Source organism: Lepidochelys olivacea (assembly GCF_965140295.1).
Source record: "Lepidochelys olivacea isolate rLepOli2 genome assembly, chromosome: 9".
NCBI lineage: Eukaryota > Metazoa > Chordata > Testudines > Cheloniidae > Lepidochelys > Lepidochelys olivacea.
Window position 1 is genome coordinate 18,052,616 of NC_140419.1, and position 16,507 is coordinate 18,069,122.

General features: G+C 45.9%; 1 protein-coding gene across 2 annotated transcripts in view; it reads left to right on the forward strand.

Annotated features, from left to right (window-relative positions):
- The first annotated feature begins 12,875 nt into the window (after positions 1 to 12,875).
- GOLIM4 (golgi integral membrane protein 4) overlaps positions 12,876 to 16,507 on the forward strand; it is a 64,113-nt gene continuing 60,481 nt past the window's right edge. For both annotated transcript variants that reach the window (XM_084638456.1, XM_084638457.1), the window contains exons 1-2: positions 12,876 to 12,973; positions 13,899 to 14,136. In XM_084638456.1, coding sequence (XP_084494582.1) covers positions 13,950 to 14,136 — 187 coding nt within the window. In that variant the 5' untranslated portion in view covers positions 12,876 to 12,973; positions 13,899 to 13,949. The remainder of the gene's footprint in view (positions 12,974 to 13,898; positions 14,137 to 16,507) is intronic.

A 16,507-nucleotide genomic window follows, 5' to 3' on the forward strand; every position in this document is an offset into this window, starting at 1 on the left:
GTGCTTAATTTGTGCCAGGGCTTGCCACGGCTGAGCCTTGGCATCTGTGGGCTTGCTACATCAGTTATCAATGTAAAAAAATTGCTTGAGCCCCGGCACATCTTTCATTACAAATTAAGCACTGGCAATGAGACACCGTCCCTAGCACAAGGATTTTCAACCCAGACCAAGGTGACTGACAGGGTCTCCCCAGACAAGAAGGATAGTCTCTGGAGTATTCACAGCTCAGAATTTGCCACTACAGCCAATGCTTACTGGCTGTAGCTTTCAGAGGCTGGCTGGTGAGAAGGAGTAAATGTGCTGGAGCTTGGTGCTAGCAGGCCCCGCAGCTGCACTGTGGCCTTAATACCAGTCATGTATTGAATGATTTGACAAACTAGAGTCGCCCAAATCTCCAAAACCAAACACAGGCAACTGCTACTAGCTCCCATCCCATTGGATATTCAAACCTGGCAAATCGGCCCAGCTGTTGCAGGCCTCCTTTCTCTTCCAGCCTCCGTTAGCCCTTCAGTCTCCAAGCCTATCAGTGCAATCCCTGTATGATCTATTGACTTTCCACTTTAGCCCAGATACAGGATCACAGACCCAAGTCCAAAGTGTTCCCCCAAAGTACCAAACCCTGCATCATCAGATTTGTAGTCCTTACAGTGCCTAGCCCCTACGATTCATTTGGACGTAGTTTTAGTCTTCTGGATCCAATACATAGTACAGACAGGCCTAATCAAAACACCCCGGCCAGGTCTGAGGGCCCTCATCATGGGAGGGGCCTACAATATTTACAATCTTACATTGTGCATACTTATAACATTATGGAGACCATTAGAAACACAGAAGGAAGAAAAAATAAGTAGAGATCACTCCAAGAAGAAGACGCTGGGCTAGGCTTCCTACCCAGTTGTCCCATATCATTGTTCTGATGTCCCAGCTAGGGATGGGGTTGACAACCTTTTATATACCTTTTCCCATTCTACCTACATACATCCAGGACTATATCTGTTCAAGTCAAGTCTCAGCCCCCTATTCATATTTAGTAGTCTTGAAGACCAATTTTAGGATTCCACTTGCCCATAACTACATTTCTGACAGTTAACCCAACCATTTTCATCAGTCCCTTTCCCAATTGTTTTAATATGTCAATGGGGTTAGCTCTTATTGCAAAAAGCTCCTAAGATGCTACCATATGTGGGTTTCTGGTTTACCTATTTAAAACCAAATGTATTACTAAACTGTCACAAGATACATATTGATAAATTTTATACCCTGAAGTCAAACCCTGAGACCTTCTTTGACTAACTACAAATCAAGCCTTCAATCTAGACCTTAACACATAATGCCTAATAGTCAAGCCAATACAGATATGTTGGGTCTTGTACTTGCTTGTTACAACTTTATTAACTTCCCTTATTATTTCTATTTGCATGCTTAGATTATAGTTTGATCAGAGATATACACCTCCCAACATCATGTCAGTGGTCAACGGTAAACAGCACACAATTATTAGCAAGAATAGCCTTAGCCTTTATTTACAATAAGCCATAGTTTACACAGTCCTTTACAAAAATATAAAAAGTTGATTGCTGTGAAGCATTTACAAGCTGAATGGGATTTATAAATAAGAGATAAATATATTTGTGGTCAAATGTAGCTTCATGACATTTCAGAGCATATTTCAATTAGTCTGCATAACATCGCGGGCAATTGTTCCTCAAGCAAAGTGCTCCTCTATAGAGACTGAGCAGTGCTGTTCGGGGTTCCTTTGTTAGCTAAGCAGTTAGTTGACTCAATAAACAACTCAGTTCCTTTATTACAGAGCTACATCAGGGACTTAATTAACCCTAATCCTTTTACCCATACACAACAGCCACACATGCTTTGCCAGCTGTCACCCTCTCTTCTCTCACACTTCCCTCCTTGGCTATTAATGCTGCTTAGCACCCTAAGGCTGCTCAGTGATTCCTCTGTCTCACAACATGTCCCCTACTACTTGCACATCAAAAATGTAAAAGATCGCTTTTCTTGCATGTCTATCTCCAGCGTTCCACTAGGTGGCACTCATCCTCTGGGATTCTCCATGCTGTCCTGCAGGCTGGCTCATATTTCCTTGCTTAAGAAGGTCTCCTCCTCCTTCTTGCATTTTTTCCAGCCACTGAGTTCATCAGTTTTAATATTTGGGGGAAAAAACAAACAGCTTCAGGGTTCTCTTCTCTTCCTGCTCAGACAGTGGTGTGGCCTGGGGAAGCGCAAGGCAAACCAGATTTTTTGAGAACTAAGGGCCAGTTTCTGATGTCAATTAATAGAGCCAATTCAAGCACATCAGGGGTCCTCTCATAAACACTCCATTTGGGACTCCCTTCCTATCAAAGGTCTCTCTGCCCTCTCACACATCCTGTTAGAACAACTGTACAGAAATAATAAACTAAACTTCTATACATACTCCTATGATCCCCAGAGAGAGCTGGCTAAATGGGGAGATGAGGGATGGCTGTGAGGAGAAGGGGTGTGGAGACAAGCTGAAAGCAGAGGGGTTGCAGGCAGGCAGGATTAATGGGAAGGAGGAGATAAAGGCAAGGGTTGGAGGAAGCCTCCTGATGGGTTACAGCATCTGGTATCTGGAAAGAAAACCCCCTGAATGGGTGGGCCCCAGCCCCAGAAAAGTGGATATTTAAAATATTTTGGTTTATAGACCAATAAAACAGCACCTGTTCCCAGGCTCCAGATGCTATTGGCAAGGATTTAACATGCCAGCAAACAAGAGTCAAGATGGTTTGTTTGCAAGCTGAAATGCTGTGTAAATGTAAAGAACCCAAAGCAGCTATAATTAAAAACAGACTGCAACCAGGGCCATTTAAGTTTATTAAAGAAACTGTGTGTGAATCTGTTCTTGTCCTGGAAAATTGTATTTTTAATGTGTTTTAAGTCTGGATCCTACAAATGCTAACCACAGGAGTAGGCTGAGTCCCATGTGTGTAAATGTTGGAAGGTCTGGGGCCATAGTTGGGACCTGAAGGCAGAACTGCCTGTATTCTTGCTCCTGTTTGCAAGCAGCGTTGTGTAATGAGATATGAGGCATTAAAATTATACGATAGATCCATCAACCATTTAATTTATAGGCTACCTTCATATAAAGCTCTTCAGAGCCTTTCACAATACAGGTCATAAAACCAAACAATAAATAAAACACAGCTACTGTGACTGGAATGCATAAACCAGAACACAGATCAGAGCAAACTATCCAAGCCAACATAACGGCAAGAGAAAGCCCAATCCTATTCTCCTTGAAATGAATGGCAAAAAGCTGATCACTGAAGTCACTCGGGTGCCATGTGGGCACTGTGGGGGCCCCACCACGTAGTTTGTGACAGCCCTGCTGACACACATGACACTAGCAGCACTTGTTGTAGAATCATTATACTAAACTCCTGCCCCAGCACATCACAGTCATCAAACTGGACCACTCTCCCAGCACGGCTAGCGATACATTTCTCAGGCCTTGCTCTTAAATGGACCAGCTGCCAGATGTGATTTGTAAAAGCAAATGAATTGTAGTAAGACTGGTAAATTCGTCTTTTTTTTTTCTTGCCAGAACGTAGTTCAGAATATCACCAAAATAACTACATCTATAGAAACTAATTAATAGTGCTTTCAGTCCAACAGTGAGAATAGACTGACGTTTGTCAAGTCTGAACCCAACTACAGGATTGTGATGGCCATCAAAACCCCACATTAGGCAAGGGCAGGCAGAGATTCATGAGCTCACCCGCAGGGTCTGCAGTTGGCTCTGTCCTATAGAGTGGAACAACTGCTTGCAAGTCCAGTGAAGGGGATCTGCAGATCTTCCTGAGGGAAAGGGCCATCCATTCATCTGTGTAGCAACATCTCAATGGCTCATTCATTAGGACTGCTTAAGCTTCTTTCTGAAAACTCGCATGAGTCTCACAATAAAGGAGGGCACCGTGTACATTTCTATCATTCTGTGCTTCAAAGTCATAATATTTGCTAGTCAAAAACAAGCCATAAAGTCGAAAGTCAAACCATAAAGGCTGGGAGAATGTGGGGAATGTCAAAGATTTATGAAACCTAACAAATGTATTGGGTTTTGGGAAGAAAAATAAAACTACTTTTTCAACCAATGTTCAGTTCATTGCCATGCAATGCATTGCAAATTAAGACCCTGATCTTGCAAACACATATTTGTATGAGTTTGTTTATGCATGTAAGTGCCCCATTGATTTCAATAGTGGTACATACATAATGTTATTCAGAAGCCTAGGTGTCTGCAAGAAATTAGCATAAATGACAGGTCTTCCCCAAATACAGCAATTCTCTCCACTCTGCTGTTCTCCTTTATATTTCTGAATAAATCTGTAAAGCTCCTTTGTCTAGAAATATACATTATTTGATTTTATAACTTTAAGCAACTAAAGGTGGTAATTACGACAAATAGTTGCAGTCTGTAAAAGATGTTCTTATGTATTTTGCTCAGCATAGCAGCATGAAAGTTAAAAAAATAAAAATAAACGGTTCTTGCCAGGAATAAACATGAGCTGGATTTAGAAAATTGTTTTGTATTTTTGAGCTGCTTCCTGGCAGGGATAATCTTGCTAACCAGTATGACATTCATGATATTGGATAGCTGAAAGTGATAGTGGACCCACACTAAAGTTGTTAGGCTCATGACCTATATTTTTATCTTGTTTAAAATTGCGGGTTTATCTGCATTCATTTAGATTTTACAGCTGCAGTACTGTGTTTGTTTTTCTAGCCTCAGTTTATTTCATTCTGCAGTTATGTAACCGGTTGTTAGCAAGCTCTGTCTTAAAGTCTCTATTTCAGATGCTTAATGAATTATAGAGATTTTACAAATAAAACATGTTGATGAAGTATTCCTCTGATTTTGCTGTTGAGAATTAAGTATAAAGTGTAATACTAGTGGAGACAATTTTGGGGATGAGATTTCTCTTTCCTGGAAGTTGGATATCAACTCTTCCTGGCTTCTGTTCAGGCATTGTAAAGCCACATGTGGTTTTCTAAAGAGCAAGGCAGTCTGAGGACAGAACTGGAATCAGTGGGGATGGAAACACTCAAAATTCGCTGGTCTACATATTTCTCCATCCGCCAAGGTCTTCATGTAGGATGGCCCACAGTGAGGCACAGCCATGTGGGATTACCTAATTTAACAGAAAATAACATTTGCTATCACCAGTTTCCTGGTTCAACATTTCTCATGTAAGCCTTATAAAATATTAACACCACATTTGGGCCCAGCTTCATGAGGCAATGAGGTGGGGACAGTCTGTATGATTTTCCTTAGTTTCATCTCAAATCCTCTGTCACTGGGGAGTGGGATCTCCCAACCCCTCTGTGATGTTGCACTTCATATGCTTTATGGAAATATGCTTATGAATATGACATAACTGGAATATGGTTTATGCTAACTACCCCTTGTATGGTGTCATTAAAAAGCTTGTAATCTACTAGGTGTGTTCATCCTACTTGTTTGCATGTATTATTTCTATTTCCGGAGTTAGGAGAATAAGATATAAACTTGTATCACTGATGTAAACATATTAAGTGGAGGCCCTTAATGCTGCTCCAGAACAATCAGTTGTAAATGGCCTTAGTTACTTGAAAGCCTTCCTGTGTATGTGTGTGCCAGTCCATGGGGAATGGAGACTAGGGGTCTTACAGTGACATGTGACCATGTCACCTGATAATGAAATCCATCTTAAATCTGGTATTTTTCCATTTAGAAGGAGGAGTAGGGGCCCAGAGAGATAAAAGATTCCCGCCTTGTGCCAAAGCTGTAAAAGGGGGTGGAGCAGGACAAAAGGGGCAGCCAGTCATGAGAAAACCCCTGCTTACCACCTGAGATTTTTCGCTGGAACTAACAAGAACTGTACCGGGGAAAGGATTGGGCCCAGACTAGGAAGGAGTCTAGTCTGTGAAAGAAGCTTATTGGAACATCTCTGAGGGTGAGATATTACCTGTAATCAGTTTCTTTATGTATTTGGCTTAGACTTGATTGTTTTTGCTTTATTTTGCTTGGTGACTTATTTTGTTCTGTCTGTTATTACTTGAAACCACTTAAATCTTACTTTTTATACTTAATAAAATCACTTTTGTTTATTAATAAACCCAGAGTAAGTGATTAATACCCGGGGGAGCAAACAGCGGTGCATATCTCTCTACGGTGTTATAGAGGGCGGACAATTTGTGAATTTACTCTGCATAAGCTTTATACAGAGTAAAACGGATTTATTTGAGGTTTGGATCCCATTTGGAACTGGGTGTCTGGGTGCTGGAGAGGTAACCTGCTGAGCTGGTTTTGGTTAAAGTCTGCAGCTCTGAGGGGCATGGCCCAGACCCTGAGTCTGTGTGGCAGCAGGCTAGCATGTCTGGTTCAACAAGGCAGGGTTCTGGAGCCCCAAGCTGGCAGGGAAAACGGGCTCAGAGGTAATTTCAGCACATCAGGTGACAGTCCCAAGGGGATCCCTTTGACCGAACCCGTCACACCCTCCCCAAAAAAGGGGGGTTCTGCTTCCACGTCAAGTCATCCCCCTGAGATTGGTCTGGAACTCTGGGGTCTGTCATGGGCACAGGGACATCACATAGAGCCATTTCTCTCTACACTGATTCTGGACAGCTATGCTCCCTGCTTTGGCTACCACAGCATAAAAGGAGGAAGGCCACTGTAGGGACAATGATCATCTCGCTACATGCACAGAAAACACAACTCCTTTCTCAAAGTCCAGGGCTAGGTAGATCCATGATTTAGGGGCACGCAACCCAGGTGACTGCCTGGGGTGCCAGGCTTGAGGGGTGCTGGGCTCAGGGTGTTGCTTTTCTTGTTAGCAACAAAAAGGGAAAATAGAATGTTTGAAGTAAAATGTTTCAGGTATTCTGTATGTGGATTCATTTTTCACTAACCTCCTAGAATGTTCTGGACCTTTGTAGAATCTCATGGAAACTTCCAGACTTTCTGAGAACTACATTTTCCTCGAACCTTTACCTGTTTCTGGTCTGTGGAAAAGGCCTAACAGAACAGTTAATGAATGTTGAGAAAGAGAATAATAGCCAAGACTACGACAATGGTGCAAATGTGAAAGGAAGAAACAGTGGCGTGCAAGCAGGGATCCTTGTGCTGAATACGACAGCTTTCTTCATGCCTTGTGGCTGCCATTCCCTCAGCCTGGTTTTGTCAGATGCAGCATCATCTTCTTTAGATTCAGTATCTCTCTTCAGAGTACTGCAAAGGATATAAATCCAGTTTTCAGCATCAGCTATCAGGTGGAAGAGCCTCACGGGCAATCTTACAAATCTGACTATGAAGCCGCTAAGTTACACCTGCTGGGAGAGCTGCATTGACAGCACAAGGCCAGTGAGGTACCATGTGACTGAGGTTTACAACACCCGGATGGAACTGGGCGAGTAAAGCTGAGGCCAGAATCCAACACGAGGCACAAAGCCTTGCAAATTAGATCACTGACTTCAAATTTCTGGTCTCAATTGTGGTTTGGCATGATAGCCTGTTCCAAGTAAACCTTGTAAGTGAGGCATTACAAACTCAGTTGATGGACATTGTGACTGCTACTGCCTTGATTTCATTGTGGCCTATGGAGACAACGGATTTGAACATGCCATCACTGCTGCCAAAGAAATGGTGGAAAACTTAGGAGTTGAGCCTGTCTTCAAGGAAACTTGTAAACATTGGAAGAATAGACAGTTTGGTTACAAAGGCAGAGATGAGGTGAAGCTCGGAAGAAAAATTCAAGAGGGTGTGTTTTTGCTCGCTCATTGACATTGTTCAAATGTCCATCAAAGAAAGGTTCAGACAAATGAAGCACCAAGAAAATACCTGGGGTTTTGGTATGACCTTAGTAAGCTGCCAGCAGACAGAAAAACACTCTTGAACACTTATTTGCTTACATATGGCATGAATAAGTACAGATTTACAGATTCTAGCATGCAAATTTATCACTTTATATGACAGAGATAAATCATGCATCAAAATCATAAAATGGGCTACAAATGCAATAAAAAATAAGGTATTAAAAATTTAACAAATGAAGTGGAGGGCGCTGAAGACGCACCTTGCCGTGGATGCCATTTGTTTTAGGGCTGGCCTTGGCTGTATCTCACTAATTATGTTAATAAGATGTTTTATCCCTCGCTACAAAATAATTGGGGAATCAAGCTTAGGAAAACTGACATTAAAAAAGGGAGGGAAACCACAGGAGACTCACAGTTCATGGAAGAATAATAGCGATAGTTAAAAAAAAATAAAAATGAGTAAACAAACAGGATGTGTCACATTGTGCAATCTCAAAGCATACCTCCTATGGCACTGCACGCACTCTGCCTTCAGTTCCTTCCTGGTTTCCCCAGTAACTCATTCACAGCCCAGAGTACTTAAAGCAATATTCCCCTCTTGGGTTCTTGCAGAATACAATCACTTTTGGTCCATCAAACTCAAACCCTTCCACTGGAAGTCAGTGGGCGGGACAGGAAGTACAAAAGGCAGGTCTGCAAGGTCAGCTGGGCTGCAGCCACTGAAGGAGTCAGATGCCTCCTGCTTGTACCTGAACTGGGAGACTGCCACTGATCCTGGCATCACTGACGACTGGCTGACGCTGCTGGAGCCACTCACTGACCAAGCCGAGGAGGAGTTGCCGGGACTGCTGCTAACCTTCTACCCCGCCGAGGCAAAAGGACCCCTTACAAACCCAGGTATGCCCCAAGGTGGAGATAGGAAGTAGCCCAAGGGAACTAGACAAACTTCTAGTTGAGAGCTGGCCTGTGACCAGGTCAGCGAGTTGCAGGAGGATCCCTGCTGACCCAGTGGCGGACCCCTCTGCCACTTTTAGGGCCCTGGGCTGGGATGCAGTGGAGTTGGGCAGGCCCGCATCCCCCCTTCCGCCCCAACCCTGGGGTGGCAGTACTCTCCTTCCATAGGCCAGAGGGCCTACATCCATCTATGGTCCACCGACTGAGGACGCTAGGCTTAACCCTGCTGGAGCTCCCCTAGACTCTGTGTAGGTGCTCTACCCCGGCCTGAGCCCAGAGGACTTGTTGCCCTGCCCTGACTAAGGGCTTGGGCTCTGAACTGTTGGTTTGCTGCTTGGCCCTGAGTGCAGGCCTGAGACTCAGACTCTGTATTGCCCCGCCCTGATGAAGGGCTCGGTCTACTAACTGTTTATTTGCTGCTCGCCCCTGAGTATAGGTGTGAGCCACCAATCCTTCACTGCCCTGATTGCGGGCTAGGGACCCTGACTGCCTGTCGCTCTACCCAGATTGCTGACCAGAGCTACAAGCCGAGAGTGACTTCTCCAACCGTGAGCAACGCCCCGTGATGTAGTGAGGTGGAGTGGCCTCCCACTGACCCAGAGGGAGAGGGGCTATCACTAACCCACTGCACTAATATCTAAAAGTTTATTTATAAAAAGAAAAGTGATAGTTAAAATTAGCTAAAGGAATCAAATATGTACAATAATTGCAAAGTTCTTGGTTCAGGCTTGTAGCAGCAATGAAATAAACTGCTGGCTTGTTAAGTCTCTGGTTGCTTCCAAATCACCGGAAGGTCCTCAGTCCCTTGTTTAGAATGCTCCCATTAGTATAAGCCTTTTATAGCTTCCGCCAAGTGAATGGAAACGCATTGTTCTCACTGTGGAAAATTACAGGCAACAAGATGGTGGTTGGAGTCACATGGCAAGTCATATGTCCATGCATGATTCGCTTAGTCATAGCAGAATCCATTATCCATACTCCAGTTAGAATGTTCACAGGAAAATTCATTGTGTAGATAGGCATCTTCCATTGTGAGTTATGTGTTCTTTGATGGGCCATTTGACTTGAATGGTTCCTTCACAATGTGCTGACTAAACACCTTGTTGGTGTTTCCACATGAACAAACATTTGAAATACAGGTACTGTTAATATTCATAATTTCAGATACAAAAATGATACATGCATACAAATAGCATAATCACATTCAGCAAATCGCATTTCCATAGACACCTTACTTGACATACTTTGTACAAGATTTGTTGCAATTATATAACAGTAGCAACAATTATCTACATGGTCATATTTTAATCAGATAATGTCACAGTACTCTTCCTCCACTTCAGTGTAACTATTCTTGGAGTAAGGTAATACTCAAGGTGAGTAAGGGTGGCAGAATCATGCTCACAGGTGCCACAACAGAAAGAAACAAAAAGGCCAAATATAAAGCTGCTGAAAGAAATCTGAACCCAAAAATGATGTCGGGGTCAGTTCAAAAAGAGTCTTCAAACAAATCATTTGGGAAAGGGGAGGTGCATTAAACAAAAGAGATGGAAAAAGTTCTTGAAGAACCCAATTCTCCTATGTAGTCTTCAAAGCACAGCACGGTGCCGTTGCTGTACACTTCAGGGTAAAGTACTGAGCCAGCCATTCAAACTAATAGGGACATTGGGGCCCGAGCCTATGAGATGCTGAAGCACACCTGCAAAGAGCATTCGCCACACATCTTCTATGTGAAATCCATGGATACCCAGGACCTCAAAAGGAATCCACTACCTGGTGTGAACCCCTTGATGACCAGCATTTCCAAAACTCTGGGTGCAGAGCTTGATCATGCAGAGTGTTGAGCACTTCCTAACAGCTGCTGAGAGCCCAGTAAGGCTGGCAACACCTGTAGCTGTAGCCCACGAAAGCTCATGCTCAAATAAATGGGTTCGCCTCTAAGGCGCCACAAGTCCCCCTTGTCTTTTTGCGAATACAGACTAACGCGGCTGCTCCTCTGAAACACCCCTACTGAGGTTCTCAGAGAGTTTAAGAGGATCAGACCCTTCGCCATCATGTTAATTGGATGGCTGTATGCATAGCTGGGACTAGTCAGTGATTGTAGTTTATAGCAGTGTTCATCAACCTTTTTGATACCCAGGACCACTGGTCCACGAACCCGTCATTGAGAAACATTAGTTTACAGGATATCCAGTATTCCAGCTTATGTCCGTTCCAGGCTATAGAAGAACAGAGTCCTACAGTATAAGAGAACTTTAAAAATAAAAATATTCAAAAGAAATGTTTTTAAAAATCATATTAAGCAAGCTGCTTCTTCATCCCACATTGCTCCCTCCCTGAATACTGTGTTCCTCCTACTCTGCTCCCTATCCAGGCTTCTCTACTTTGCTCCCTGTCCCGACCACCTTCATTCTGCTCTAGGAGCACTGTGGGTCTTTGGGTAGAGCCCAGTGAGGCTAAGGGCAGCAATTTCTTTGCGGCTTCACTTTCCCAATAAGCATGTGCCGACGCTCTGCTCACACTCCTTTGGGCTTCAGCACAAGTTCCAGCTTGAAACTGTGCAGAAGCAAAGAAGGCACCCAGCACATTTGTGCCTGCAGCTGGCACCTACACACCCATCTATGTATGCAGCTGGCACCTACACACCCATCTATGTATGCAGCTGGCACCTACACACCCATCTATGTATGCAGCTGGCACCTACACACAATACTGCGTATGCAGCTAGCACCTATACACACACGCAACGTCTGTGTATGCAGCTGGAACACACACACCCATCTATGTATGCAGCTGGCACCTACACACCCATCTATGTATGCAGCTGGCACCTACACACAATACTGCGTATGCAGCTAGCACCTATACACACACGCAACGTCTGTGTATGCAGCTGGAACACACACACCCATCTATGTATGCAGCTGGCACCTACACACCCATCTATGTATGCAGCTGGCACCTATACACCCATCTATGTATGCAGCTGGCACCTATACACACACGCAACGTCTGTGTATGCAGCTGGAACACACACACACAAAACATCTGTGTAGACAGCTGGAACACACACACCCATCTATGTATGCAGCTGGCACCTACACACCCATCTATGTATGCAGCTGGCACCTACACACCCATCTATGTATGCAGCTGGCACCTACACACAATACTGCGTATGCAGCTAGCACCTATACACACACGCAACGTCTGTGTATGCAGCTGGAACACACACACACACAAAACATCTGTGTAGACAGCTGGAACACACACACCCATCTATGTATGCAGCTGGCACCTACACACAATACTGCGTATGCAGCTGGCACCTATACACACACGCAACGTCTGTGTATGCAGCTGGAACACACACACACACACAAAACGTCTGTGTAGACAGCTGGAACACACACACACACACAAAACATCTGTGTAGACAGCTGGAACCTACACACCCATCTATGTATGCACCTGGAACTGACACACACAATACAACCATGTATGTACCTGGCACACACACACACACACAATACATCTATGTATGCAGCTGGAACCTACACACCCAGCACCTGGAAAGAAGATACAACAGGAATGTGTGAAGCTGTATGTACTTGGAAGGTACACACACGCCATTTCTTTCTGCAGATGGAGTGTACAATATTCTAACCTTCACAAACTGTCCTGTTGCCACATGCACACACTACGGGTGTGCACAGCTGGAAAGCACACACACAGCCCAGACCAGACGTGTCCCTAGTTGATTTGCACAACATAACAACCTGCAGCTGAAAAGCGTGTGCACCACATACAACCTGTGCCCACAGCTAGGAGCTGTCCACACCGGGTCTGTTTCCGCAGCAAGAGTGTACACACACACACCCCGCTTGTGTGCCAAGCTGGAACGTGTAACACGGCAGGTACACGCACAGCGCTCGTGCGTGCACATGGATCTCCCAGCTCTCAAGCGTCCTGTCTTCCAAGGGGCGGCGATCCAGGAATGGAGAAGGCGGGGAGAGGGAAGGAGAGCGCCCCGTGGGCCGGACGGACACAGCGGGCACCCAATGCGCACAGACACCGCTCCCCGAAGGGAGGGGAGTGGGCAGAGGCTGGGCCCAATGAGGCAGCGCCCGGAGCGGGACTTCCTTCGGGGATTCCACTGCAGAGAGCAGCCGAGGAGCGGAGGTGACACGTAAGTTAAGGGCTGGAAGGTGGCCAGGGCAGGCAGGGAAGTTTCCTTTGTTTCCCGTTCAGGTGGCTGCAGAGTAAGGCGGGCAGGAGGGGAGAGAGCTGATGCACAGAGACCTCCCCCCCCCCCCTAAGGCGGGCAGGAGGGGAGGGAGCTGATGCACAGAGAGCCCCCCCCCCCGTAAGGAGGGCAGGAGGGGAGGGAGCTGATGCACAGAGGCACACACCCACCCCCTCCTCCCCGTAAGGAGGGCAGGAGGGGAGGGAGCTGATGCACAGAGCCCCCCCCCCCGTAAGGAAGGCAGGAGGGGAGGGAGCTGATGCACAGAGACGCCCCCCTTAAAGCGGGCCGGAGGGGAGGGAGCTGAGAGAGAAACACGCTCGCCCTCTGACCCTTCTGCCAAAGCAACCCCGGCAGGAGAACAGGGGAGCTGCTATACAGAGTCCCCGTACCCCAGCACCCACAGACACACTGGTAACCTGGGGCAGGGGCACTGCAGCGCACAGATCCCCCCCCCTCGCCCCCCAAGTCCCGCAGACAGCATGGCAGGGACCAGGAAAGCTGCTGTGTAAAGAAACTCTTCCCCCCCCCCCATCCTCCAGTACGCGCCCCGACACCCCAGCAGATGAGCTGCCGCCCCCACCGCTCCCCGCCCTGGAGTAAGACAGGCGGGGGGGCAGAGATCCCCTCCCCCCACCCACCATCCGTCCCCGGGCGGCCCCCGAGCCCCCTTCCCGCGGCGGAGCGCCCCAGGGCTGCAGCATGCTCCTGGGGCTCCCGCAGCCACGTGGGCCGGACGGCCTGCGGAGAGCGCCCCGGGCTCTAGGGCAGCAGCAGTGGGAGGGGGCTGAACTAAGCGCTCAGGGTCCCCTCCTCCTGGCTCTGTCCCTTGGTGCCCAATGCTGCCTCCTCCTCCTCCTCCCTCCAGCTGCTGCTACCCCGCCTGGGGTGGGGGGGCTCCGGGACCCGAGGAGGGACTATGGGCAACGGGATGTGCTCCCGAAAACAGAAGCGGATTTTCCAGACCTTTTTGCTCCTGACCGTCGCGTTTGGCTTCCTCTACGGGGCCGTGCTGTACTACGAGTTGCAGAGCCAGCTGAGGAAAGCCGAGGCGGTGGCACTCAAGTACCAGCAGCACCAAGAGTCGCTGTCAGCCCAGCTACAAGGTAATGTTGCTTGCAGTGACCTCTGCGGGGGGCTCACACAAACCCTGCCCAGTCCCAGTGGCTCCTGAATGCCTCCCCCCCTGGAGAGCCCTGGGCTGCAGCTCCCTAACTGCTCCCCAAGCTTACTGCCCTCCCCAGCCCCCAGGTTTTGCTAACTACATGCCAGCGTGTTTCCTCTTGTGTCCCTATAACCAAGTGTCCCTGAAATCCTGGCCCCATTGAAGTCAATGGGAGTTTCTCCAGTGACTCTGATGGGGTCTGGATTTCCCCTACCTCTTAATCCGGAGGGATCCCAAAGCACTTTACAACCTCCTAATTTCAAAGGAACACTCCCAGCGTCCCCCTGTTCTTATTCCTGCACACAAAAACACTTCTTACTTTTGCCAGTTGCTTTAAATTGTCTTGCCTGTTTTATTCAGTCTGCTGAGGTGAGACTCAGCTGTGAGATTATGTGGCTGCTGTGCATTACACCTGTCATGCAGCTACACCAGGAGAGGAATATTTTAATAATAATAATAGGTATACTTTTGTAGAACATCCTTACAGGGTTTTTTTTATAAAGATTTTTTAATAGCACTGGGGGGGGGGTCTGAATTTCTTGGCTCAAAGCACCACGTTTTAAAAAGTACCTATTCATCCTGTGTGTTGGTTTTAGGATGCCCCAGACTGAGCTACTTTGTACCTGATGCTGAGAACTCACAGCTCCTATTTACTTCAGCACTTCTGAAAATTAGTTGCAAGGTGTCAAACTTATGCATGAAACATCAATTCAGTGGGAGGTATGGGTCCTCAGTACCACTGAGACTCCAGCCCTAGTGGTTTCAAGACAGGCACACACACATTTGTGGGTGTTTCTGAAAACTTTGGCCTTACTATGTAGGTTTCCTTTCAAAAACTTTTAAAAGTGGCTAGAAAATGAATATTGATCATGTTATGATAATTAAACATCCAATCACATACATCAATATGTAGGATGAATACTATAGATTTACAGCTTTTACACAGCAGCAGGACTGGGCTCACAATGTATTAACTTCAAGAGAATTAGTTCATGAACATGTTTAGCTATGGTCTAAAACCATCACTACTTAGTTTTATTACCTCAAATTGAAATACTGTAATGACATGGAAATTTTTTGACAGAATCTTCACTCTAGTGACCAAGGATGTATAAACATTTGGCTGGGAGATGGGTATGTGGCAGATGGCTAAAGGGTTCCTTTAGCTAGTTTGTATTTTTGCGAACAGTACTTGAAGAGGAAAGAGAGAAACAGGAACAATTATTGTTTAGTGAAATAAAAATTCAGTAAGTTTTCTGCTGCTCTCACTAAACTGAAGAAAAGCAGAACGTGCTACCCAAATAAAGGAGAAGGGATCTGTAGATGGTACTCATTGGGGCTGGTTTATAAACATCCACTTTCTAAACATTTTGTTGAGGACCATTCTCCTATCCAAATAAACAAATACAAATACATAAGAACTCCATTAAAAGGTCATCATCATGGATCATGCAGCATTTTATGTTATATCCCTCTTACCTTTGATTACTTTTAAACAATTAAAATATGAAAGAAAAATCAAATATCAATTATTTTGATTTATAATATTTTTTTTAAAGAAGCACTTATCCAGGACTCTGGGAGCCGTTGCCAGAACATCTGCTATGTAGATAAGATTTCCTACTGAAAGACGCCCTGTTTGGGAGTAATAAACCTTTTACTACAAAACACATATGAACACTTCATACAGAAAAATGAAGCGATCCCATCAGTTTAGAAAACACACAAATAGCATTTTTTTTGGCTTACTATTTTTACAAGTAACACCTAAGACTAATAGAAATGAAAGAGATTAGAAAAAAAAAGTTTACTCTGCCCGCTGTCGCAGTCCTCCCCCCCCCGCTCCCCCATTTTCTCTATCATTTGCATTTGACAGTCCTTAGAGCCTGATTGTGTACTGCCTTGAACCTTCTGTAGTCATTTTTAGGGCCCTACCAAATTCACGGCCATGAAAAACGTGTCACGGACCGTGAAATCTGGTCTCCCCCCCGTGAAATCTGGTCTTTTGAATGCTTTTACCCTATACCATACTGGTTTCACGGGGGAGACCAGAGCTTCTCAAATTGGGGGTCCTGACCCAAAAGGGGGGTTGCAGGGGGTCACAAGGTTATTCTAGAAGGGATCATGGTATTGCCACCCATACTTATGTGCTGTATTCAGAGCCGGTCAGCCAGGGAGCAGCGGCTGTTGGCCAGGCACCCAGGTCTGAAAGCAGCGCCCCGCCAGCAGCAGCACAGAAGTAAGGATGGCCTGGTATGATATTGCAATGCTTACGTCTACACTGCTGCTTGCAGAGAGTCAGCAGCTGACGC